Consider the following 27288-nt stretch of genomic DNA (forward strand, 5'->3'; position numbering starts at 1 on the left):
CGGATGGTGTCTGAGTAAAGGAAGTTTTGTTTCGCGACTTTAACGTCCGCTTCGACTGACAAACTATTCCCTTGACGCGCTTAAAAGAACTGGAAATGATATTAGCGTGAAGCACGTCACCCGTAACCGTTTCAGTGTTCAATGAAGGACGACAACTTTGAGCTGTTTGACGCGGCGGAACTCAACACTTCAACGTAACCCGAGAGCACCTTGCTGCTAAGCTAACGTTACCTATCTAGTTAGCGCAACTAGCGTTAGCCTCTGGTTTGCGTTGTGCTGAGGGAGCGCTCAAATAAAACGAAGCCATGGGGAACCGGGGAATGGAAGACCTCATTCCCCTGATCAACAAGCTTCAAGACGCTTTCAGCTCCATTGGACAGAGTTGCAATTTAGACCTTCCTCAGATTGCTGTGGTTGGTGGACAGAGCGCCGGGAAAAGCTCAGTCTTGGAAAATTTTGTCGGCAGGTCAGTGACTTTGGCTAATTCAGTAGACTATTTCTGATAGTTTTCTTCATTGTCTTGTTAATATTCATTTAATTTTTATTCGATAAACCAGCAGAGTTTTCGCTATACGTCAGTTACTCGGTACGTATTGTCAAATGTCGAGTTACGCAAATGTCGTAAACCTTCCTGATAGCTGGAAGTTGGAAGGGAAGAACTCTGCGTAGAAACACCCTTCTGAGGAAATCCGGCGTATTGGAAATGACTGACATCTAGATTCTGTGTCACGAAAATGCAAACCGTGGCACTTCGTTATCAGTATAATAAGATGGTTTCGTTACTTTATATTGTTTCTGTTCGGATTGCTTAACACTGTTTGTATATCCATGACACACCCAGAACGTCCTGCAGTATTTGTATTTACCAGTAATTGTGACGTGTTCTGTAGCCTACAGCTGTCAGTAATTATTACTGTATGTTTAGTTTGTAGAATAGAAGTGAGAAAGCTAGCCATCTTAGAAATGTAGATTTTTGCTGTGTTTGCTACTTTCATCACTTTTGACCTCAAAGCAGTCCAGCAATTTGTCTAAAAAAACATTAGCACACATCTGTAGCAGACACGACTTCCCTTACCACCTTCCTGTTTTTTAGCTGTTCCTGGCAGAAAGTAAGAAACTAAGTAATAAACTCTATGTCTGCCCTTTCTTTTTTGAAGGTCACATTATGGTGCTCTTTAACCAGCCAGTCCTGTTGTCAGTGAGATCACCCTGCAGATAAACAAGTTCACTTGAAACTAGCATGTTTAGCAGGTTTCCACCCCATGAGTGAAACCCAGTGTGTCTGACCACACCCACACAGAAATTACACCATCACACGCAGACATGCAGGCCGACCTGCAACGGAAGACAGAACAAATTGGCTATTAAGATGACATGTAGCCTTTGGTTGTAAACACACTGACAAGAGAGCATGTCGTAATCTCTCTCAGGCAAGAACACACATGTAGATTAAACTACAACTCAGTCCATATTTATTCATGGTGGCAGGACTTTGCACTATGGGCGCACTTGACACAGCTGTAATTAACACATTTTATGGTGGGGCTCAGTTTCACTGCATGTGATGATTCTCCTTTTTGTACCTGTTGACCGGATACACAAACAAGCATACACGTTTGGGGCAAACTCCTTTATCATTTATTTTTATCCAAAAGCCAGCCGATAAATTAGTTGTTGCTGTGCAGGTGATTTTTTTTAAGGCTCATGTGGCATAGTATTATAAGACAAACCCATAGGTAAGAGGCCATACTTCAGCCGCTCGTACACATTACCATATCAACAGGCATACCCATACTAGGATGACTCATTGTTGATCTAAGGGCAAACTGTCAGAGATCAGGAACAGGGTTGTAGGGTTGGGCATTGACTGGATTTTATTGATTCTGTTTCCAGTTTTGATTCTGCCATGCAGTCATGTTCCCAGTTTGGAACTGGGTTTTCTTGCCAAAACCTACGCCGGAGTAACAATATGTAAACCTGATGCCTCTTTTCAGCCTCTCATGTTTGTGTTGTATAATAATTGATTTGTGATCTACGTAATGAGAACGCACCGGGGCCATTAAGAAAATGGTATTTTTGCAGTCATTAATAGTTGTTGGCTTTCCTCATTATTTTGTGTTCTTTTTTCTGTGGTGAATTTGTGCCCTAGGCATTAAAATAATACTATTTTCTCAAGGACAACAGAAATGGAGTCTATTAGTGCTGCAAAGAGGCAAGTTCAAAAGAGAGACTGATGATAGAACATGACTGCTTCTCTTGTTATGTTTTTGACTGACTTGCACATATGATGTCACTAACCTCACTGCTTCACTGCCTCAGACCAGGGAATGAGAAGAGATGCATACTGGGATTGCAGATTTTCCAGACCAGTTAAAGTTGAGTTATTTTCCTTACTGATGTAAGGAAAATACTGGTATATGGAAAATAGGGCTAAATTATATTTTCTTTGTTGTTACTGCCACTTATATGCAGTAATCCTGATTTTTGATGGATTTTATATAATTTTTTCTCCCCGTTTTATATGAAAACCCCAGTTTTCTCAATCCAATGATTCTCAATGGGCATTTCCCCTCAGCAGTTGAACTCCAGTGGGTCCCTCAAAATGATAATTGCAGTAGTTTGGTCATTAGCAGTATCAGGCATTCAATGTGACATTATAAATAAGACAAGAATTACTGTTTCATAGTAGTTTAATACGTTCAGCTTAAATGCCTTCAGTAATACTATCTTATTTCCCTGACAGTAAATAAAAGATGTAATGGGAGCGCAGCCTTTGAGGCTTTTGCCATTCAACAGCAGGTGTGGTTTCATTCACAGAAAAATGGATAAACAAAATGCATGCCCCAGCAGGTCAAGTGGTATTTAAAGTTCTGTCTGTGTTGTCGCCCCACATTGTTGTTTTGAATCTGCTGCTTTCCCCTCATGTTGTTGCTGTGGGCCAGAAGACACTGTCCATGCCAATGTCTGCTGTCAGAAACTAATGAGGTTACTCTGGTTCTAAAGCCTCATGGGATTGTGAACATGTTTATGTATGCATCATAAGAAGCTCAAGAAGTACCCCAAGTTTTTTTTGGCAAATCAAACATACAATAACAAGGGTACAAGCAGATGCAGGGATATCTAAAACAATCATAATGGCTGCATTTCATTCATCCCACTGGTAAAACGCTGTGGCACTAATTGATGTCATGGTACGTTGTTTGAATGACTGACACAAAAACTATTATCTGTGTGTTTGTGTGGAGGAAGTCCAAATGTCCACTGTGAACTCAGTCCAAGATACCTATCCTATGAGAAAAGTTAGTCCACCTGTCTCCACCTACTGTTATGTACACGCTGTAGGCATTGTTGACTCCCTTAGCCTCCTCCTCTATTAGCAGCTGCAAAGAAACAAAGACATAAAAAAATCGGTCTTCATAAAATCTTACAAAATAGTAAAAATGTTGCTGAATTATTTTTAGCTTTTATTTTAAATGCTCATTTTACACTGTTGTTTAATGTATACCTTTAAACTGGATCATAATTAGCTCATTAGTGGTCAAACTCATACTTCATTCATCTGTTATGTTTTTGTCTCATTAAGGAGTAAAGACTTCATATCTAGGACTGCAAGCTGGCCAGGGTGGAGGTTGCTAATCAGATCTGTGGCATGAAGAATGCTAAGAAACCAGTTTTTAAAATATGGGTCAGTTAGATATTAGACATGCCTGTTCCTAATGCTGTGGTTCCCTTAAAATATGATAATATTTTCAGCATTTAACCCTGTTTGATGAGTGTTGGCAGCACTGCCATCTGTATTTGTAGCAGGCAGAGCTCTTTACTGGCATCCAGTTGATGCAGAGTGAATGGGTTTTCCACTAAGCTGCTGGATTTTGGTAGTGCTTGGAAAGGTCTTGGTCCCCACAGTGACAGACTGCTGTGTGGGAACTCGGAGAGCCACAATTATATGTTCTTTGCCACACCAGAAACCTATGGGATGTCAGTCCCAACCTTTAACACATTTTGTGTAGGACGCCCTCTTGTGAGTATGCTTAGTGACCTCAAGAGTTACACACTGTTTTTTATGAGTATAGGATCTTTAGGCTTTATTCCTAATTATTTTACAGATACAACCAATCACTCCTCAGAGCTTGGCCAGTTTGAGAAATAGAGCGGCTGATGGGAGCTGGCTCGCCCGTTCAGCTCCTGCCCCACTCTCTTTTCCTTTCTCTTGTGAGTCGCCTTCTCTCCATCACAGGCTGATGCTTGGTCATCCATAATGGATGACACGATACACAGTCTGTTCAACTTCGTCTATCATTTACATTGCATGAATAATGTAATGTTGGTCTTCCTTTTTTAGCATGCCATTGCTCTTTCAACAATTATAAATATTGCCTGCTTCACTTTTCTCAAAAGAGCCTTTTAAGCAAATTATTCTCTTGTGTGTGTTTTAAGCATTATTGGACCTATAATTTGTTTTTTGACAAGTAGCCACTTGTTGAACAAATTAGGTGATAACTTATTAATGAGGCATCAATACATCAGCAGTTTCTGTAAGAGGTCACTCTTGCTTTAACTTTAAATAGCATTTTTTTGCTCTTTCCTGCATCCAGTCTGTTTAGTTTATCATTCCCCTCAGCCTATAGTCACATTTTTTATCTCCAGCTCCCTCCCCCTCTATCCTATCCCATCCTGCATGTGAGCAAATGCCTGCTCCACATTATGTGCATGACAGTGCTGAGGATTTTTTTTGCTGATGTGAGAAACTTCCAGAGCATTCTCCACTGTTTCCCCACAAGGCTACAGTGTCTGAAGAGAAGACAGTATCCTTTATGGCAGCTGCTCTCTTTTCTACTGTATTGTGGATGACACGTTTCTACAATATAAGTCAACAGGCAGGCTGAGCGCCACCATTGTTCCCTCAGGCCTGTATTTCTGACAGAGAGGGACAGGGACATGCTCAGCTCAGCTATGACTGTTCCCTGACTGGGAATGGTGATTGCCATCAGATGTAGTGTATTATCAGTGTGTTTACAGTCCAGCAGAGGGGCCGTAAGAATCTGGAAGGGAGTGGAGAAGAGTAGGTGGAGGAGTCTCTTCCGATGGTTGACTTAGCAACTTTGGCCATGTGGTTAGAAATTCCTCAAGTATCCTGTCACTTAAAGACCAACAAACAGGGTGACTGTGAGAAAGAACTCATTGTCTCTAATGAGCCATTATCTCATAATGTGTAGTTGCACCACTGACATGATGGTTAGGGGAGTTCTTTTTATTGTGCAAGGAAAGGGCATGTTGAAAATTCTAATCATGAGTGTGCACATAGCACAATGTCAAACAGAAGACATTTGTGGATCAGTCTGGAACAACCCGAGGTTGTCTTTCTTGTCCTTTGAATAGGCATTCATTTGAGCATTTAAATGCATGATTGCATTAAAGCGTGATGAAATAAAGATTCCCTCCTCTTTAACTTGACTACAGACAGCAGTTTTCCATTCAGTGTCAGCATGTTGTACTTCCGTTAAGTGTTTTTTTGTTAACTGACATGTTGGCACAGGGCCTCCAGATGATTGTTTCAATGCTCATTTTATGAAATACAGGTATACCTTGGCTTAGGTTGTTTAGAGTTATATTGGTCTCAATTATGTGTGATTTAAGGAAAAAAGCGGTAAAATAAAAATCAAGTTTGTCATGCTACTAGACTTCTACTATATGCACAGTAAACACCTGTTTATTGGCTGCTCTCTCTTCTCATTCAATCTATAATCTCCTTCATGGCCCCTAAGAAAATTCCTAATGACAAGCATCATGCTCTAACCATCAACTGGCTATGATAAAACACCATGAAAACGGGGTAAAGATTACACAATCTTTTTGGATGAGTCAGACTACGGCATCAATGACTGTACATAATAACGACAAGATTTTAGCTATCGACTGATTTTTTTTAAGCGCATTCAACAACAGCCAAGTTAGCTGTTGATGTTGAAGATCCACAGCCATTTACATCCACGTTTACAATTACTGAATAATAATTTTTGTATTTGTTTTATAACCTTCAAAAGGCATATATTCATTCATAAATAAAGCGTTTCTGATGTATGACAAATTTGATTTGTAAATGTAAATTATTTTGCTGTCCTATATTGAAAAAATTGCTTTTTTTGCAAGCTTAAAATAGACTTGCATTAACCGTATACTATTTAAAATGCATTCATAAATAAAGCACAGTACAGAACTGGGAATAGTTATTTTTGCTTTAGCTTGGACACAAGTTAATTCAACATACACCGTTGTTCAACTTAACGTCGTGTTTCATGGAACCAGTTAACAACTTAAGGTGAGGCCTACCTGTATATTAAAACACAGAGCTGGTATTTTCATTTAGTCCAAGTGCAGGGCTGAAACAGACAGGATAAGATCTGTTAATGGTTGTTTTCCCATATGTTTGAGTGTAGGGCATCCAGCTGTGTGTAAAAACATGCAGAGTGTGTCGTGATATGAATACATGAGTGTTACTGTAGTGTCCTTGAACTCATTCCGTCTTCCACTTTGGAGCAGCCCTGAGATAAATATGCAGATGACATTTTCATCACAGTCTGTTTATTTCATCATAACAAGGCTCGTTTAAATCCATGAATTAAAAGAACTGAAGTGAAGAATAATATCAATTCTATTGAGTGATTTTTTTTTCCATTTAACAAGGAAGAATAGTTTACCCACATAACAGCAGGAATGGTTGTGTATGAAAGGATCTGGTGATGACAGAAAATGACTGACACTTTTGATTTGTTTTGAGTCAATGTGGAGGCGTGAAATTTCGTGCTCATCAATTTATCAGAGACTAAGCTGCAAGGAAATTGACACGGAGTGTAATTTCTGTCTGTCTCTCTTCCTCCCTCCCTCCCTTCCTCCCTCCATCCTTCTTTTGATTGCCTTCATTTTCATCCTTTTTACTTCCAACAATTGTGATATTTCTTTTTATCTTCTCAGGGACTTCCTTCCACGTGGATCTGGCATCGTCACCCGTAGACCGCTCATTTTGCAGCTGGTCAACAATAAAGCCGGTGAGAACATCAGCCCTGTGCTCATCATCCTCTTCCCCTCTCATTGCAGCCATCCATATGCCTCCATGTCACAGCGCCCCAAGCTAAACTATGTAACACATTCATCTCTTTAATTAAATATTCTCTTTTTTGTGTCTCTGCTTTTTTCTTTTTCCTCCTCCTTCTGTTTCCCTCCACACTCCTTGTGTCTATGTCCATTTTCGCTGTGTAGAATATGCGGAATTCCTCCACTGCAAAGGGAAGAAGTTTGTGGATTTTGAAGAAGTTCGTGCAGAAATCGAGGCGGAGACCGACAGGATAACCGGCTCCAACAAAGGAATCTCTCCCATCCCAATTAACCTGAGGGTTTACTCCCCGCATGGTAAAGGACATTCATACAGTGAAACATATTAATGTTATTTGCCTTATGTGAAGGAAGATAAGAAGGAAAGAAGATAGATATGTGCTTGTATTAGATTATATGAGTTGAGGGCTAAATCCCCTTTTTTATGAGAAAAGTCTTTTTTTTAAAATTCCAGCCATTTATTTATCTCCTTGGAGAAAATGTTTCAAGAAATTCAGTGTGAAATCTGACACTTTTATTTCATTCAGTAACTCTGGCAATTTACCATCATTGCAATAAAAGTCAGTATCTCTTTTATGAAGTAAAAGTGAATTAGACTTTGATCTACAAGAGCAAACGACAAGAGAGCTTCCCCTATGACTACAGACTTTATTTTCATAATAATTCTGATGCTTCCATTAAAAGGGATATAACTTAATTTGACGTATGAACAAAAGAAGACAGGACTGTATTCATCTTATGTAAAAGTGTGTATTATTACTGTGATTATCCCATGAATAGATGTCTTTTCTCAACACAGTCAACACCCTTCCATTGAAAATGGTTATAATGTAGTTAAACAATCAGACATTTGTCTCACACAGCCAGCTGCCATTCAAAAGATGTTTCCAGTTAATGATGTGTCAAATTAAACCATACTACCATAGCCCATTCTAAAATTAACTGGTTATGTGGGCATTACTTCAATAGATGATGTGTGGGTTTGCTTTTTCTGTAATACAACTACACTTTGTCCTCAAATCCTGACATCTGTCCCCATGACTCAGTGCTGAACCTGACCTTGATCGACCTTCCGGGGATGACTAAAGTCGCTGTCGGAGACCAACCTGCAGACATCGAGCACCAAATCAGGGACATGCTGTTGCAGTTCATCACTAAAGAGAGTTGTTTAATCCTGGCCGTCACCCCGGCTAATACTGACCTGGCCAATTCGGATGCTCTGAAAATTGCCAAGGAGGTGGACCCACAGGGTGAGAGTGCAACCTTACAACAGTTCAGAAGTCAAATAGCAGGCCTACAAACTCAATTTAACACTGTTTGTTATTATGTTAGCCATAAAAATCTAATGAGCCACAGAGTCTGATGTTATCCATTAACCCTCGTTTATTCTGCTGCTGCCTTAGCTCAGTGTTTCTGTCAAATCTGTTTAGTGGTTTTATACAGGAAAGGTCAAAGACAGTTATATAACAGTACTGTGTCTCAGCCCTTTCCTTCCTCTTTAAGATACAGAAATAGGATGGTTTGTGTGTAATGAAGGAATCTCTTTGATTTGATATATTTACACTTCCTGATTGTGTGCAGGTATGCGTACCATTGGTGTTATCACAAAACTGGACCTCATGGATGAAGGCACCGATGCGAAGGACATCCTGGAAAATAAATTACTGCCACTGCGCAGAGGTGAGGATTACACACATGAACGCACAGCTTGATACTTGACTCCAGATTGACAGTTTGTGTGATCTGTGTGGAGGCTATATTGGTGTGGTGAACCGCAGCCAGAAAGATATCGATGGGAAGAAGGACATTCGTGCTGCTCTGGCTGCCGAGAGGAAGTTCTTCCTCTCCCATCCTGGCTACAGACATATGGCAGAGCGAATGGGCACACCGCACCTACAGAAGACCCTCAACCAGGTTCCTCATCTTTTGTGTTTGGTTTTAAATTATAAGCTGTTATAAGATATTCCCTCTCTGCTATGTTACTGACTCACCACCTGTCTGTTCTTAGCAACTGACCAACCACATCAGGGACACCCTGCCTGGTCTGCGCAATAAATTGCAGAGTCAGCTCCTCTCCCTGGAGAAGGAGGTGGAAGAATATAAGAACTTCCGTCCAGACGACCCCACACGCAAGACCAAGGCTTTGCTGCAGTGAGTGCATTTGAGTATTGAGGTTTACAACAACGCAGCATATGTGGAGTATTTACACAAGATAGCTTTGGGGTCGGTGACTCCATATCAGACACCGACAATACAGAGCAAATGTATCTTGGAGCGTCTTTTATAGTATGATCTAAAGAAAAATACTAGTAAAATGTGTGCTTTTTTTGAAGTCAAATAGACAAGAGGGGAAACGGTTGGCACAAAATTGTCCAATCAGTGCCTAAAATGACTACCTGTGGGATTGTACAAAATATCCTGCAGTGGTTGTGTACTGTCACTCTAGCGTCGATTACAGCCAACCTTGTAATAGTGAGAAAAGATTCAACTAATTGTTGATTAGGAAGTTACATCAGATTCTTTTAAAGCCACAAACGTACAAAATCACCAAAAGATTCAATATGTGAAGACTTAATCAATTTGAACAAACCTTCAGTTTTTGACTTTAGGGTCCTTTTTGAGCATAGCAACTGTAAGGTCAAGGTTTCACCCACAAAAGCAAAACATTTTAGGCAGTCTTTGATTTATTTTTATGTATGTTTTGCTGTTAGTAGTGTTTTTCACTACATTGCAGCCAAATTTTCTAGTTGGCAGAAATGAAAAGGAGGAAGTGTCACATGATGCAGAGTTAAAGAGAGAGCAGACTTGTTTTTCCTCTTGATGGAGTACGTTTCTCTTTTCTGTAGACTTTCTTAAAAATACTTTTTAACATGATATGTTTGTGCCTTGGGGTTGTCAGTTTAACATTTACTACTTTGCATAGCTTGCTGAGTACTTATCTTTCTAATGAAACTATTGGAAGTGTGGTTAACTGCTGAGCATTCATTGTTTTTAGGATTTCCATAACATGACTTTTCCAAAAACGCAGAATAACATTGACCTGTTTCCATTTTTGGTCTCTGACATAAAAAAAACAACTCTGGAAAGATTTCAAAAACATTTGGTGGAAGGGTGGGTCAGGGTCCAATAAAAAACAGTACAATTTTGATGGAGTGCTGTATAAAGGGATCAATTCAGGAATGTTTTAATATGATTTTTTTGCTTTAAGCTTCACAAAATAGAAGACATTCCTTCAATGAACATCAGTTTTTGCAGAGGATCTTTAGAAAGTTTATAACAAGTATTTGCAAAGAGATTATTCACCCTTGCCGCTTTTTTTTTTTTTGTGATCATTATCAGGATGGTTCAACAGTTTGGTGTGGACTTTGAGAAGTGCATTGAGGGCTCTGGGGACCAGGTGGACACCAATGAGTTGTCAGGTGGTGCTAAGATCAACCGCATCTTCCATGAACGTTTCCCTTTTGAACTTGTCAAGGTTAGTTTGCCACAATGTTTAAGTTCTGTTGGGTCTCACTGATAGTGTCCTTTGGCTGTGGGAGACTTTGCAGATATAGCTACTATTTCATTTGTTGAGTTACCATTCTCTTCTTTTTCAGATTGTGTTTGATGAGAAGGAACTCAGGCGGGAAATCAGCCACGCAATCAAAAACGTCCATGGTGTCAGGCAAGTGAAGCTAAGACAAAAAACCTGCCTTAGAAGGGACCAACAGAGCTCAACAGTTATTTCTCTTCTGCTTTTGGGGTTTCTACTACTAAAGGGTTTTTTTAAAATAATAAAGCCTTGTCAACAGAAACTAAAATACCAGTTAAAAGTCACTTAGTGTTTTCTGCACTATAAGGCGCATTGGATTATAAGGCGCATCTTCAATGAATGGTCTATTGTAAAACTTTTTTTATAAATATGGTACATTGGATTATTTTTATTGAGAAAATTTAAGGCTTTTAGGTGCGCCTTATAGTGTGTTTATAAAAATGTGTTCTGTTGTATATGAAATGTTTCTTTTATTCAGCTTTTGCTCATTTTTCTTCCACTCTCCATCCCCTCACTGCTACACCACGCTCTGCTCGTCTGTCTGTCATTCAGTTATCTTGAGGGTTCGTGTTACTAGTATCTGTGTCCCCTGTGCTAATGTTGTAATGTGTTGTTCATGGATACGCTCCTGTCCGCCACGTGGTGGATGCTTAATTACATTTACTCGTGGACTTTATGGGACCTTTATCTTTCCTGCCCTTGGCGCAGCTTACGGTCTGTTAATTTTCCGTTTCTTTCTCTCAGTCCATAACCTCAGGTCTCTTCAATCACCTCTTGTCTTTGTGTTCTCCTAATTATCCGTTCAGTCATCATTTTATTAGCCTACATGTCTGTTAATTGTCCCATCTGTCTGTCGTCCCTCTGTTTCTCTGTGCGTCTTCAGAACGGGGCTGTTCACTCCGGACATGGCGTTTGAGGTCATCGTGAAAAAGCAGATCGTTAAGTTGAAAACGCCCTGTCTGAAATGTATCGATCTGGTCATTCAGGAGCTCATCAGCACAGTCAGGCAGTGCACCAACAAGGTACTGCAGGTGTCCATGGGCAGCCACGGGTGAGGCCGAGGGCACTCTGGCACAGAACATTAGCCATTAGCGTCCTTCATTATCTAGAAACGTCTCCACAGACCGGTTAAATCCATCTTTAAAAAAGAAACCAACAATTCTGTGCAGTTTGCTCTCAGCCAGCCCCGCCTGGTGAGCCCCGTGTGCAGGCAGTGCTGTCGTGTTGTGGGGTGTTGTGACGGATGGTGTGCCGTCGTGGATTTCAGATGTTTCCGAGGCTCAACATTTCTGAGCATCTCTAGCCTCTCCTGGACAAGCTGCAGGTGGCACATCTCAATAAATATAAAACAGTAAAACACAAGATGTTTCCCAAGCTTTTCTTTGACCTACAGTTCGAGGTGACACGTGCCTCCATTTCTAATTTTAGGAAAGTGACTTATCAGGGAAGAGGATGTGAAAAACCTTCGGCTTGTCCCTCTGCTGGTTGATTTGTTGGTCACCGACTAGAAATGACTAACCAAACAAAGCCTTAATCTCTTTTTATTTATTCTTTCTCCTTCCTGGCTGTCCTCTTTTTACTCTTTTCTTTACTTCTCCTTTCCCTCATCTCTCCCACTCTCCCTCACTGTCTTCCCCTTTCTCTCCGCCGCTGCAACAAAAAATGCATTCTAAAACCGCGACCTTTCAGAACGGGGCTCTTCACCCCTGACCTGGCTTTTGAGGTGATTGTCAAAAAGCAGATCCTCAAACTCAAAGAGCCCAGCCTCAAATGCGTGGACCTTGTGCTGTCTGAGCTCACCGCGCTCGTCATGAAGTGTGCCGTTAAGGTAACCAGGGACAAACCTGTTGAGATGTCGGCATTAAAAGAGAAGGGATTCCCTTTTTCATTTTAAATGCCCATCTCTGTCTCCCCGTCAAAGCAGCTCCACCTCTGACCCTTGCCACTACAGTGTGTGTGCCCACTGCTACATCAGTGTATTACCCCATCGCTACTCCCTCTCCTTTCCTGAAAGTCTTCATACCATTCATGTTGATCATTGGCTCACAGATTACATAAAGTGATTTTAAGCACAACATCCTGCTAGCAAGCTCCCACCTGTGGTTTGACATCAACATCAACTCAGTAAATCATTTTCGCCACCTCCTCCTTGCTTCCTCTCTGTCCCCACCCAAGACCGGCCCGATCTGTTCATGGAGGCAAAGCAGAGCCTTCCTGCCCTGCATGACAGACAGACGTGACTCTTCTGTTGACTAAATCAGGTGAAAATGAAGCGATATTAAGTGGGAGATGAACTGAGGGTGCAGTGGAAGTTAAACTCCCCACAGCAAAGCACTTTACTACAACCTAGTGGACAGAAGAAGGCACTGCATACATTCAGTACACCACTCAGCCAGCCCTTCCTTCTGTCTCATCCCATTCTCCCCCTGTCCCTCCTCATACAGTCTGACCTAATATTAATAACTCAAAGCTCTACCATCAGCTAGAGGTGACGGTTCTGAATTGGTTCTTTAAAATGCTAAATGTTCATTGCAATTCTCAAAAGTTGCTGAAAGTCAAGCCAAAGTTATAGCATCATCATCATTATGAATGAAGTCATCTCTAGCTAATGCTGTATTCTCTTTGCAGAATGTATATTTAAAACCTCCCTGTGTTTGTGTGTCTGTTTGAAACTGTGTGACAGTGAAATGTCACTTGACTATTTCTTTCCCTTTTCTCTGTTCTGTATTCTCACTTTTTTCTCCTGCTCTTCATTGATACTTATTGGTAGGTCTTACTAAGCTCAAGTCACATGTGTAAGTGTTGGTGCATGCTTATATTTGCGTTCAATACTGCAGTAATGTGTTTTGCTTTTCAGCTCAATTCATATCCCAGACTGAGAGAGGAGACTGAGAGGATTGTCACCACCCACGTCAGAGAAAGAGAAGGGAAGACAAAGGATCAGGTGAGCTTCTGGGTTTTCAATGAGTGGGACTGATGCTGAAGAATACTGAGTGATCTCAGGTCAGCATTTTTTTAATCGTTTTCCATAGTGGAGAAAATATTGTAAAAGATACTATCGATAAGTCACATGTAGCCCCTTGAGATGCTGTTTTGGTTCAGAGGAGGGGTCTGAAGCCTCCCTTCTAATCAGTTATTTGCCTTTTATTGCAGGTTCTGCTTCTGATTGACATTGAATTGTCTTACATCAACACAAACCATGAGGACTTCATTGGCTTTGCTAAGTATGTACACTCCTCTCTTCGTGGTTCCTCGCTCAACTCACAGCCTATTGGGGATGACCCCAGTCTCAGCTCAGACTGTGTGATTCCTCATTAATTGTATGTTGCCCGTTGTCTGAGTTTCACTTTTGATTCTGTAGACGTACGAAGGAAAAAGTGGTTTAACTCCCGCCAATCAATACTAGCGGAGCTCAGGTGCTGTTTGAGAAAGCCGATAGAATTGCCGTCACTTCACTCCTACTGAATCAAAGTGTTTCTCATAATGAGCTTTGTGTTGTAAGCTGCAATGCATCAGTGAAATGTAGCATGCCAATTAGTGATCCTACCACATCAGGCCTCGTGTCCCCCGTGTAGGAGGCAGATCCAAGAAAGACCAAGGTCACATGACTCGCTCACCTCTCCCTCCTGCATGGACAAAACTACTCCCCCATGAATACAGATCAACAGATAAACTTCCTGTCTGCTGCAGGCTGCTTGACTGTCATTCACACTACTGATTAACACAACAACATCTCTTCTCAACGCATGAGCTTACAGTTGCTGTTATGCACTGTAAACTCATTAGTTCATTTCAAAGCCGTCACTGTTTTTCTTTTTCTTTGTTTTTTTGCTGTTTTTATGGTGGTTGAGTTTATAATTTCCCTAGCGTAGCAATTATAGCAGCATGCAGATCAGTTGGAGTTCCCATCCTGGGTTTGGGTGATGCTGCTGGCTGAGTAACAAAGCGAGCCCCAGTGTGTGGCGGTTCAGCCTCTGCATGCCGAGTGGATTGCTGTAATGTGTCAGAGGTCAGTTAGGGCTGCTTAACGGTTCTCATGACGTCATTTTCAGTCTTGACTACAGAAGGCTGGATGATGGTAGCCCCCCAGGGTACGGCAACAACAGGTGGGCGAACAGAAAGGACGTAGGGTTGTGTGGACAGTATGTGTGTGATAACTTCCACCCCTCAGTTTGTCCAATTGACTTCCAACCCCCTTTTACAACATTGTGTCAATGAAAGCCTGACTGTTCAGAGTTTATATTTGAGCTTGCTGTGGTGGCGTTAGCATTTATTGCCTCCTCTGTCCGTCTTCATGACAGTGCTCAGCAGAGAAGCACCGCTGCCAACAAGAAGAGGGCCATTCCCAACCAGGTATGTTTTACTGTTCAGCTCTGGTTTCTCACCAGTACCACATTTAACCTTCCTTGACTGATTCCTCCAATTACTAGTCGGTTAACGTGAGTAAACCTCATCCCAGAGATACGTAACTGTCGTGTAGCCATGAATCTATTTTGATGTGTCTAACTAGTAACAAAACCCCCCACCTCATATTTACTGACTGTACCCAGTTCCAGTCTTTTCTAATCCAGATATTAAACTGGCTGATCTTTGTACACAATGTTTGTCTGTTTATCAAGACTAATGTGTAAACAGTTCTGAATTTCATTTTTTGTTAATATGATCCTGAAACCCATTTGTAGTCGTTCTAATATTCAGAGGTTGTAGCATTGGTGAGGGGCAGTAGTGAAATAAAAGATGACCCCTCTTCCTCTTCTTCTGAAACAAGCATTGGTTTCCATGGCTACTGTTAATTGCTGTTTGCATGTGACTTATGCATGTTGTTCTAAAGCAAAGCAACAAATAATTTCAGAATTATGTTGGGTGTTTTGCTGCCTTCATATTAACCTACAAGCGTCTTTTGAGTCGTAATTCAGAATGTGCATGGTCTTTGCACTTATCAACTGAGCAACAAGTATGACGTAACCAAATTATGAAGTAATTCTAATTGCATGTAACTCTCTTGCTCTGTCTCTCCCTTTCTGTCCCTCCCTCCTGCCTCTCTTAACCCCTCACTCTCTCTCTCTCTCTCTCTCTCTCTCTCTCTCTCTCTCTCTCTCGCTCTCTCTCTCCTCCTGGTCATTTCCATCATTTCATTCTTTTTTCCAACCTTTTTCCTGATCATCCTTTCTTTGCTGTCTTCTTACATCCTGACTCCACCCTTCTCCCTCCTTTTCTCCCGTCTTCCCATATGTTCCTCATCTTTGCATCTTTGCTTGCTTGCTTTCACCCCTGTTTGCTTTAATTCCCCTCCCCCCTTCCTATTACTGCAGGGTGAGATTCTGGTAAGTACCCCACAGATTTAAACCACGCCCTGCCAGGGGGCAGCAGGGGTAGGCCTTGCAGAAGAACTGAGCCCATCACACACAGGTCAGCCAATCTGGATAGGGTGGAAAAAGGCAAAAACCGCTACGAGACAACAAAGTAAAGCAGTTCCTGACAACACGGTTGAATCCGTTGCTGAAACAGGTTGTTCTACCTCTCTGCAGCTTGTCAGACTTGAAGAGGTCCATGAGGAGAAGGTAGAGTCTCCAGACTCATCAAACTGATATCAGTTACAATTTTAGCCTTTATTGATCCAGTAATTGGAACCGATTAGGTCTGCTTGTAATTCTTTACTTCACTTTAAGACAGTAATTGTCTTTAATTGTGCACATTTGGGTTGTTACTAACATTTTATCTTTGTCCACCAACTATTTCGAAGGAGATATTTATACCCTCACAAAAGCGCACTGTGAAATGCTTTGTGTAATTACGGACCTCAGAAAAGGCTGATCTTCCAGCACTGACCGTGGACGGTGTCAGTTCTAATGCTCTCAGGTTTATACCTCTGCTGCTGCCTCGTGCATGGGGACTCCAAGGTTTGACTTGAGAGAATCATCCTAAATGTCACTGGGGGTGAAGAAATGAACAATACAATCAGCAACCATTCAATTTTTGATTGTTTTAACATTTTGTTTGCTTTAATTTGTATATTCCATCACTGCACGTACTTTTCTTCTGAAAGCACATTTATTTTCCAATTTATGATAACGGTAAACCCCACCTGTTTTTAGGTCTTTAAGTATTTCTTCTGTACTCAGAGCAGACTGTGTGGTGACTATGGTTTCCCTGACTTTGGGATGTATTCTGATGATTCCAGTAACTTTTCATCTTTTTTCTTTTTTTTCATAACACAATCTTCAAAATATAATTAAGCATGTTTCATTTTAGTCTGTAGAAACGTTTGAACCTCGTTCAGCAAAAAGCTGCATGAACAAAAGCAACTCATTTGTCATGCCTTTGTATCTCATTGTTCTTCCTTTCAATGTGTTTATGGTATTTCTCTCCCTTTTGTTCTTTTCATATATTCCTTTCCAAGGCAAACTGCCACTTCAACTCTTTTATAACTTGCATTTTCATGTATATTAGTATTGCTGTGGATGGAGAGGGAGTGCAGTAGGTAGGTTCAGAAGCAGAATCAGCATCGGACTTTTCTACCTTGCATGAGAGCACACACTTTACAGATAGCTTTCCTTGTACTTGAAGTGAAAGGTTTAGACTTTTTATGGAAAAAAAAATAGAATCAAAATGAAAATGGACAAGAAGAAGAATTCCAGATTGCAGGTCTGATTTCAGTGATTCACTGAGCTCGGCCTCACAGACTGATTTATTTCCTCCCTCTCCATCTCTCCACTCTTCTGTTTGTCTTTTCTCTCTGAACTGGACTACATCAGCCATTGCCATTGTTCTTTTTTCCTCCTCTACCATTTTCAACTAACTTTGCTCCACTTTTGAAGTAACAAAGTATTTATTTGCTGATTTTTGCTTTCCATTTACAAGCACATACGCTAGCTTTGACTGACCCTCTGACACTAACATACCATCGCCGGCCTTTGATCTTTTACTGTGTTGGGGGCTAGCATGCTCTGGACACCCCTTGGTCCTGTTTGTTGGTGCAAGGATCTGTTTTCTGTCAAGTGAAAACTGGTAAAGGATTTCATGCCTTTTCAGTATTTTCAGCTAAACTGCTTTTGTATACTTTAAACTGTACCCACACACACAGTTTATCTTCCCATTCTGCCGTTATTCCAGCTTTGTCATGGCCCATCATTAAGTAAGACTCACAGATACGGATATATTTCAAAATAAAACAAAAACATTAACAATGATCCAGCAGGTAAGATTTTATTATTAGTACTTTATTTGGGTGTTTTGCCACCCATAATTCTCCACATTTATCCTCAGGACGTGTCTGAGGACATACATATTTATAGTAATACAGACAATAATTAAAGTAGATAACTTTAAGATGGAAATGCATAAATGAGCTGTAGAACAAATGCGGCATATTCAGACAATAAACCAGTAAGTAAGTTCTTCGTGTTTGATTCCTCTGTTAAAGCATCATCATTGGTCTGTATTTTTAAATTAGGAGAATGAAGATCCGAAGGTTTTCCCCCCTTTGCGTAGGAATCTAATTGACAGACTGTTTTTTTGCACCTCTCCCTCTACCCTCCACACTTGTCTACTTCTTCTACTCTCCATTCAGGTGATCAGGAAAGGCTGGCTAACCCTCAACATTAGCATCATGAAGGGGGGCTCCAAGGAGTACTGGTTTGTCCTGACTGCTGAATCGCTGTCCTGGTACAAAGACGAGGAGGTGGGTGGAGTTTCTGTTTCTTGGACACAGGTTTAGGGCCGACGCCAAAGGAATGGGATTAATCTGTAGATCCTGATTTTGATCCTGTTGATGCAAACTGGGGAGTCTGTCGTCACACGTGGGGGTGCAGGTGTGTGCGTCCCAGCCCAGCCTAACCAATGTGCAGACTACTGTTCAGCTGTAGCCTCATGAACAGGTAGTCTGAACACTGGGCAGGCGGGGGGGTGAGGAGAACTCTGATGGGAGGAAGGAACCCGAGGTCATTGCATCGACAGGTCGCTGACCTAGGACATTAGGACAGAGGACACGCAGAGTAAACATTACCTTGATAAATCATCCAACATACGTGGAAAAGCCGAGGACATCAGGACCAAAAAGGTTGAGAAGCCACAATAATTTTAACTTGTGGTACATTTATAAAATTTGATAGAACTTATGAAAATTCTTTTATTGCTTTAAGTAAGGGCGTCAAATAAATCTACACATGGTTTGACTTAATTCTCTCAGGGGTAAATAACTTCTATGAGGAAGATGTGATATTAAATGAAATGATCATGTTTCAGACAGTATTAACTTGACTACATCAAAAATCAAAGTGTGTTAAAAGCCTTCGGGGAATGAATTGCCTTACTCACCGCTTGGTCTTCCTCACAAGGCCTCAGACTTATCCTTCGGTTAAGTAAAACCACCCCAGAAAGATGTATGTTCCTTCACTGCTGATGATAAACTCCAGTCCGTTCCCCTCCTCGTTCTCAAACAACAACTGGAAACGGCAAATTTCATGCTTCTGTTGCCTTTTTGCAAAGAAGCAAAGCGAAATGGAAAGAAACGGCGTGAGAGGGAGGATGGTGGAGGCAAAATGACGTGGCAGGCGGGCTGAAATGTTCCAGCCGGGATCTGACTTTGGAATTTGCAGGAAATCGTACTGGGTTACGGGGGCCGGACTGGTGGGGGTGTGATTGTGTGTGTACAAGTGTGGTTGTGTGTAGATGCAGCAAACACAGGAGTCTTCTGTTGCGTGGCCGCACTTTGTCATGTCTGTAAACACGCGTGTTGTTGAACACCCTTTAGTTCTGTTATATCTATTTTTAATTAATGTGTTTGTTTTTGCACATGCAGTCGAGTGTTTGGCTGTGTGTGTTAGTGTGTGTTGGGGGTGGGGCATCGTGCACAACTGCGAGTGATGTAACTGTTGGGCCTGCGCCGCGCTCTGTTAACGTACGCGTAAACGCTTCCAGATGTCTCTGCTCAACGGCGAAAGCTGGCACCCCATCCCCCCAGCGCTCCTCACACTCCACATTTTCTTCCTCTTCTCTTCCTCCTTCTCTCACTCTTCACGCGTTTCTGCGTCTCACCAGCCCTGGTGGTGGTCCACACTGAGGAAATGCATTCCATGATGTTTGCTCACAGTAGCAGACATAGAAACATTGTTTTAGATATTAGTTTAAAATGCACCAGAGGGGAAGGTGCTTTATGTGCATCCCTCTGCAGGAGAGAATCTGTTCTGATCCCGAGACGCCCCAGCAGACATGCAAGCGGTGCGTCAAGAAAAGATTTAAACAACAGGTTAACATAAAGCTGTGAGTAAAGAGGGATCGATAGGAGTAAAAGAAAAGTACACTCACTTCTGTTGAAACGAAACTCAACATTGTTGGAAGGAGGTTGTTGATCGGGCGCTGCTGGATATTTCCACTCTCAATGGGGCTATCAGAGCCTTCCTTATGAGCAATGCGGCCACATTTTATTACGCACCATATGTACTCCTATAGCTTTCACCAGTAAAACCAAGGAAACAAAGAACTTGTAGCTATGAAGGCGGTGAAATACACGTTGCAATAAGGATCAATTGACTACAGTGTTGTAGTAATGTGTGTGTTTTTACAGCCTTAGCTCTAAATGCAGATTTCCTCTCTGTCTCATGTCAGGAGAAAGAAAAGAAGTACATGCTGCCTCTGGATAACTTGAAGATCCGAGATGTGGAGAAAGGCTTCATGTCCACAAAGCACATCTTTGCGATCTTCAATACCGAACAGAGGTCAGGTTTCTGCTGTTAGCGTAGCTCTGTGGTGTTTGGTCCTGCCTGTTTCAAGCTGACTGCACATTCGCAAATATTTTTTTCTTTATTATTTTCATTTCTCTGGACAGGAACGTGTACAAGGATCTTCGCCAGATAGAATTGGCCTGTGATTCTCAAGATGATGTGGACAGCTGGAAAGCATCTTTCCTCAGGGCAGGAGTTTACCCCGAAAAGGACCAGGTACGTGAGCGGGAGCGTGCCATCCACAAAAACTAAAAATGAATTAAGATTTAGTTTCCTTTTGCACCTCAGAATTGATCAGCTCACCTGTTTGGGACTGACATCACATTTGCTATTTTAACCATTAAATGTGTGTGTTTGTTAGGCGGAGAGTGAGGAGGCTGCCCCCGCAGACACATTCTCCATGGACCCTCAGTTGGAGCGGCAGGTGGAAACTATCCGCAACCTGGTGGACTCGTACATCGGCATCATCAACAAATCCATCAGAGACCTCATGCCCAAGACCATCATGCATCTCATGATCAACAACGTGAGTCCGGTTGTCCTCGGCAGCAGATTTAGAATCTGACCTAGTGATTATCTGAGTTGATTATCTACAGACGAGGAAGCAAGTAACCACATTAATAAAAGGTATATTAGATAGGCCACATCTTTTCACAAACTATTCAGCCTTTTCAAGTCACCTGATGAACCTGGGCTGTTGGGTGCGTTCAGATAAACTGCTCTTTAATTACATCTGAAGGTCTGTGATCCCAGGAGACGAGGTCGTAAACGTGAAGACAGTTATTAACACAATTTATGATGCACACTGACCGTAACTTATCCACTGTCCCTTTATGAGGTTTTATTATTCTAACGAGCTCACTTGATTGCTTCCAGAAACTCAGCAGCTACACACACACATACAAACACACACACACACACACACACACACACAACTCCATCACAAAGACGTTCTGTTCAAAGATCTGATCATTAAATAATTCCCTTTTTTATTAATCCTGTTTTCTCTTTCAATAATTCACACGCCCCATTTGACTTCATTTCTGACTGCTGTGGTAATTCTTCAGTGTTCAGTGATTTACTCGGCGTTTTCAATCATCTTCGCTTCCGTCCAGGCGAAGGACTTCATCCACTCGGAGCTGCTGGCCTACCTCTACTCGTCTGGGGACCAAAACAGTCTGATGGAGGAGTCGGCTGACCAGGCTCAGCGCCGGGACGAGATGCTCCGCATGTATCACGCCCTCAAGGAGTCTCTGCAGATCATTGGTGACATCAGCGCGAACACCGTGTCCATCCCCGTACCACCGCCTGTCAACAACACCTGGATCCAGGAGTCCAGGTGATGAATATAACCAACATTTTATCAACGCATCCAGAGTCACACGGAGCATTTGATGGGATATCTCAGCTTTTTATTTTAATTGCCTCCTTCTTTTAGCCCCACCCCTCAGCGCAGACCACCACCTGCATCTGCCCCGCCCCCTAGCCGTCCACCAGCTGTTCGGGGCCCAACGCCGGGACCACCCATGAACCCTTCGCCTCCTTTTGGAGCGCCGCTCAACCCCTCTCCTGCGTTCGGCGCGCCGCCGATCCCATCTCGCCCAGGCCCACCAATCAGCGCCTTCAACAGCAGCCAGGATCCCTTCAGCGCGCCCCCACAGATCCCCTCTCGGCCTGCTCGCGTCCCACCCGGTGTCCCTAGGTACAACTACCGCTCATGATGTCATTACCCATACTCGCGTGTAATACGTTCGTGGCACTGTGTTCGTGGTATTTGGTCTCACACATGATAATCCTCCGTCTTTGACGTGTCGTTTTACAGTTTCACCAGATTTTTCCTCTCTATTATTGGTGTCCTTTACTGTTTCACTCCTGCTTTTCTGCCTCCATCTCTTCTCCGTCTGTCTTCCCCCTCGCTCCCTCTCTCTGTCGGGATGTTTTGGTTTCTCCGCTGCGTCGCGTCTGACTCCTTGTTCTGTATCTCCTCTCCTCTTTGCAGCAGAAGACCCCCTGGTGCTCCTTCTCACCGGCCCACCATTATCCGCCCTGCTGAGCCCTCCCTTCTAGACTAGACCTGTGGCCAAGCCCACCTAAATGTGTGTTTGTGTGTGGGGGTGTGTGTGTGTGTACGCACACACCAAAAGGCAGGGGCTTGAGGGAAGGAGCTGACTGGTAGCGGTGCAAACTGTGTGTCATCCAGCGTTATTAATGTGTCTCTTCAAGCATTGTAATAAGCTGCTAATACCATCACTATCAGTGCACACGGACGAGAGAAAGCCCTTAACCACTTAAATATTACATTTTACAGCTGTGGCAAATTGTGTAATCCAAGGAAATGCCACCGATCTACAGGATGCATTCACCTCCTATCAGAAGGTTCTGATGCATCCGATTCAGTTCAAGAACTTTTATACATTTTTGTCAATAACAGGTTTATTTTCTCCCTGCAGAAGCTCATTAAATGACTAAACTGTTACGGTCTCGCTTCCCTCTCGCCTCCCTCCACACATTTTCGATTGGACCCAGACCCCATCAGTCTCACTCTGAGCATAGAAACACTTAACCTGGTGTTAATGTTTTACTGGGTTTTCATTTTCTAACTGATTTCATACTGAGAAACTAGATTATTATTATTACTGTTTTTGTTCCAATGATGTTGATTACTTTTTTGTTTTTTTGTTATTTTACATGAGTGATGTCCTTTTTAATGACCATCATAAATTTAGCTTTAAAAATAAACTCATAACCGCTTCAAAAAGCAAAGCATGAAAATACTGGGTGGGGGTGGGGTGAGAGGGGGGTTGCATGAGACTGGTAGAGTAGCTTCAGCCCCCATCCTGTTCTGTGATCCATCTGTTTATGGATGTCTCCAGGTTGATGAGTAGAATCTAAGCACTTGTTCCCGTGGGGCTTTACAGTGAGCCCCTCATAGGGTGCTATATTGTCCGTTATCAGAACACTATGCAGAAAACCCCGGGGGGGGGGGGGGGGGGCTGAAGGCAGTCAGCTTTTTGTAGGATTACTTTCTCCACTAATTCAGAGTTGCTAAAGCCTTGATTTTTATTGTCATTAGTCCCCGTTGAGCCCAAATGTGGCGATCACATCGGTTAGGCTGTTCATTGATTGGCCGATTCACACAGAGCGGGGGGGTACAGCCCCTCCCCAGCCAGGATTACGTGGTGATGAGGTGATCTGTTTGAGTAAAAGATGGAATTATGCATTTAACAGTTGGCATGCCTCTTGTTAGGATTGACCGTTATGGGAATGTATTATTACTGACAGACTAGCTTCCATGCATTATAAGTATCCTTGTACATATATATACACATATATAACTGGCCCACACTTGGGGGGGGTAGCACTTGTATATCATTTAATTGCAAGCTTCTGACAAAAACATGCCATTGAATATAATCAAATCCCCACATGTAATAAAGGAAGGACTAGAATAGTTATCTACAGATTAAACTTGGATGTAGGGAACATGACATTGGTCATCTCCTGATGCGTTATTTATAACCAGGGCATTTTTAAAAAATTTCATTTGATGCTTTTGTTTGCATTCATTATAGCTCTGCATAGCTGAGCTCCCCAGACTATTTCAACTCCAGGGATTAGCTGTCAAACATGCACGTGTGTCAGGAGGCAGTTGGATTAGGGATTATTTGATAATGTTGTTCGATTGCTCTTTGAAGATATTTGAATTCTAAAAACCTCTGTTCAGGCTTTTTGGGGGGGGGGGGGGGGGGGCACCAGCCAAACAGGAAGTGATGTTGGGCCACTCTTGGTTTCCTGTCTTTGGTTTGATCAATGGCGGTGGTGGGAATTGTAGTTAATCAAAACATGCTCTGTCTGGAGGTGCGATTTAGACTTGGCTCTACTCTCAAAACAGAGACCACAGATTTATAAGGTGACCTGAGACAAAATACTGTAAAGAGTAAATAAATAACCCCAAATGATAAGCTCTCGAGACGGAGTGTGATATTTCTCATGTAGTTTTCTGCGGGTCAGGCTTTCAGTGACAGTACCAGGAGTAAAATAAATATATAACATAACTCTGAATCCTCAAATCACCAGGGGGAACATCTGGACCCCTTGGTACAGATATTTTTTTAATATATTGGCTAAAGTTTGTTTAAATTCTCCCGTGCCTGTCACCTAAGCCTGCTCTTGAGAAGCCTGGACTGTAACTGTCTGGTTAGGTTGTGGCGTTCCTGCCTTTCTGCCTAATGGATGTAACCTGCCTCCTTCCTCTTTCCATCCCCCTTTTCCCGCCAAATCTGGTGAGGGGGGGGGGGGGTCGGAAACCAACCTGCAAAAATTCTCTTTTCTTTTTGCTCGCAAACCCTTGTTAAGTGCCTCTGTAGCAATCCAATGATTTGAATAAAAAAACCTGAACTGATTTAGAATGGAGAGTAAATAAAGAGGCGTTGTGTACAATAAAAGGGACTGGCTGTGGTGGTTGGTGTCTCCTTGTGTCCTGAGTGATCCACTTCCTCGTCTCTCTCCGATAACGTAGCGATCCTTCTTATTTCTGCCTTCACTTCCCTGACTGACTGAACCCACACAGGATGGTGTAAGAATACAAATTTCATCAGCACTGCTGCGGGATTTATTCTCTTAGAACATATATTTTCACCACATGAAAAGCAAAACAAATAAATGCAATATGTAAAAAAAAAAAAAAGTAGGAGCACTTTGCTGCTGCTTTCTTCTTTAAATGTATTACATTAATCAACATCAGAAAGAACCGTTCCTCACGTCTTTTTTGTGTCTTGCAACAATGGATTAAGCTGATCAGGAGTGGCTTTCCAATAATTATCTACAGGTGAAGATCCTTCAATCTAAAGATGAAAACATCTGTTTAAACTTATTATATCCGGTTCTTCATAGGTGTTCTTTTTATGACAGATTTCTGAATACGCAGAAAGTCATGTCAGATTTCTTGATAAATTCTAATCTAAATTCGCAGCATGAATAAATGTTCTGGCTGATCACATCCTCCACTGAGCATGAAGGATGACCTCTGACCTCTCAGTAACAGATCACCTCGATAATAAACGCCACGACCGGTCAGATGAATGGACGATGTAGCTGTCAGGGTGCATGCAGACGGTTAAGAGATGAATTAATGCTGGCTGATTCTTCCTGAACAGGCGCCCGCCCCCCCGACGAAACCTGTGGTGACCTTGACCGGCTTAAAGTGGAAATGACTTCAATCTGTGACAGCAGGACCGCAGAAGAATTGCACTGTTTTTAGTTTACACCAAAAAACTGCCCGTCAAACATTTAAACTCATTTTTTATTCCATGAGGCCATAAAGTGATTTTCATCATAGCGAATGTCTTAAAAACAAAATATTTTAGCAGAACCAAATTGTAGAAGGTAAATCCAAGCATATTCCTTGTTTATTCCACCCGTCTACAGTTGGGTAAAACCACATTAAGTGCCAAGTAATGTCATTAATGTTGGGGGGGGGGGGGTGTCTGTTTTGTCATGATAAAAGAAATGTGTAAGTGCTGAAGCATGACCACAAAATAAGATTTACGGGAGAAAATGTTGGCTGCTGAGGAATCTGAGGTTTCAGCTTAACGTGAGAAAATAAAGTGCGATGGTTGAAACACACAACAGGTTTGGCCTTTAACAAGCAACCGTAATCCCTCCAGATAATGATGGTGAAATATTTCAGCATAAAGACTTTGTTTTCCGCCTATTTATCCACCAGATGGAAAAATCCATTGGTTTGTTAGAGGTCGTGAGCAGGAATCGAAGTTTCGTGATGTGTTGGCTTGTGTGGGCTGCTGGTTTGATCAAACGTAATATAGGTTCATAAATGTTGATGTAAAATGTAGAATCTAAAATTCAATAAAGTATTCCAGTGAGAACAGCTGTTTTTTTCTAGCTTTTATGTTCATAATTATACAAGCATACTTGAATATATTACAGCAATGCAAATGTGATTTTCAGGTGTTAATGTAATTCATAATTTGGAGAGAAAAAAAAATTAGCTCAATGTCTTGGATTTCAAAACTTTTAAGGACGAGTGGGTTTGGGTCAGGTAAACCAGGTGAAGGTCTTTGGACTCCAAAATGGTTTCAAAAGGGCCTCTTGAACAGCCGTACCTGTTGTTACATCACAGATGATTGTGAACACTGTTAAACCGCCCATGAAGGCGTCTTTAATGCAACACCATCACCCAAAACTCACCTTAGAGGGGCCCCATCTATTACATTGTTTTCTGCACTATAAGGCGCACGTAAAAACCTGTAATGTTCTCAAATACTGACACTGAGCCTTATAATTCAGTAATATACATGAAAACAGTGTTAAAATAGGTCATTCATTGAAGATGCGCCCTATAGTGCAGAAAATACTGCACTCAAAGACAGTTGGATGCATTCGTTTCCACACCTCAGGCTTCCTGAAAAGGAGGACAACCATTCTGTCCCCTCTTCAGAGTCCAACACCACCGGCTGCGGTTATCACTAGATCCGCTTGGTGTTATCAAAGAGTCGTCTCAAGGTGTAGATTTGAGCAGCAGCAACAGCGAGCATGACCAGCAGATTGAGACAGGACCAGAAAGACACCCGCCACAGGTTGTCCTCCAACAGGTAGCGGTCCCTCGCCTCAAACGCCCGCAGGATGGTCAGGGCCTGGAGGCTCCTCTCCAGGGACCCGTACACGGAGTCCAGCGTCGCCTGGAAGAAGGACAGACAGGAGGAGGTGGAAATCAGTGCTGGGGTGTGCAGACATACAGTAATAACATCAGCGGACTGTTCTATTTTCCCTCTCACCCTAATGTCCTCCAGTTGGTACTCCACCAAGCTCTCTGTGGAGGCCATGTCCTCCCACTCATCTCCACCCAGCCTGCTCTGACTGTTCATGATCACTTCAAAGAACACCATCTTCTCTGACAGTTTACTG

General features: G+C 42.2%; 2 protein-coding genes across 7 annotated transcripts in view; one reads left to right on the plus strand and one right to left on the minus strand.

Moving 5' to 3' along the window:
- Positions 1-22: 22 nt before the first annotated feature.
- Positions 23-26181, plus strand: dnm2a (dynamin 2a). 6 transcript variants are annotated; one of them, XM_068337207.1, is made up of 21 exons: positions 26-466; positions 6973-7046; positions 7258-7407; positions 8157-8360; positions 8692-8790; positions 8864-9024; positions 9119-9261; positions 10450-10585; positions 10707-10774; positions 11526-11664; positions 13500-13586; positions 13796-13866; positions 14944-14995; positions 15955-15966; positions 18213-18323; positions 20249-20358; positions 20469-20580; positions 20726-20890; positions 21480-21703; positions 21803-22066; positions 25521-26181. In XM_068337207.1, exons 1-21 carry the CDS (start codon positions 306-308, stop codon positions 25549-25551), a joined length of 2574 nt encoding a protein of 857 aa, XP_068193308.1. In that variant the 5' UTR covers positions 26-305; the 3' UTR covers positions 25552-26181. The 6 variants fall into 6 exon arrangements, with proteins under 6 accessions (XP_068193309.1, XP_068193308.1, XP_068193305.1 ...); XM_068337204.1 differs by lacking the exon at positions 25521-26181 and adding an exon at positions 22367-24813; XM_068337203.1 differs by lacking the exon at positions 25521-26181 and adding an exon at positions 22364-24813 and having other exon boundaries at positions 27-466.
- Positions 26182-26383: 202 nt separating this feature from the next.
- The window catches only part of tmed1a (transmembrane p24 trafficking protein 1a), a 5571-nt gene continuing 4666 nt past the window's right edge, over positions 26384-27288 (minus strand). The window contains exons 3-4 of the mRNA XM_068337211.1: positions 27159-27288; positions 26384-27062 (exon numbers count right to left, since the gene is read on the minus strand). The exon at positions 27159-27288 is cut by the window's right edge and continues 51 nt beyond it. Coding sequence (XP_068193312.1) covers positions 26850-27062; positions 27159-27288 — 343 coding nt within the window. The 3' untranslated portion in view covers positions 26384-26849. The remainder of the gene's footprint in view (positions 27063-27158) is intronic.

Source organism: Antennarius striatus, chromosome 16 (assembly GCF_040054535.1).
Source record: "Antennarius striatus isolate MH-2024 chromosome 16, ASM4005453v1, whole genome shotgun sequence".
In the NCBI taxonomy this organism is placed as follows: domain Eukaryota; kingdom Metazoa; phylum Chordata; class Actinopteri; order Lophiiformes; family Antennariidae; genus Antennarius; species Antennarius striatus.

Coding starts and splice junctions, on each gene's coding strand:
- dnm2a (XM_068337203.1), top strand. CDS start 306: ATGGGGAACCGGGGAATGGAAGACCTCATTCCCCTGATCAACAAGCTT. Junction 7,047..7,257: donor GCTGGTCAACAATAAAGCCG/GTGAGAACATCA, acceptor TTCGCTGTGTAG/AATATGCGGAATTCCTCCAC. Junction 13,867..14,943: donor GACTTCATTGGCTTTGCTAA/GTATGTACACTC, acceptor TCTTCATGACAG/TGCTCAGCAGAGAAGCACCG.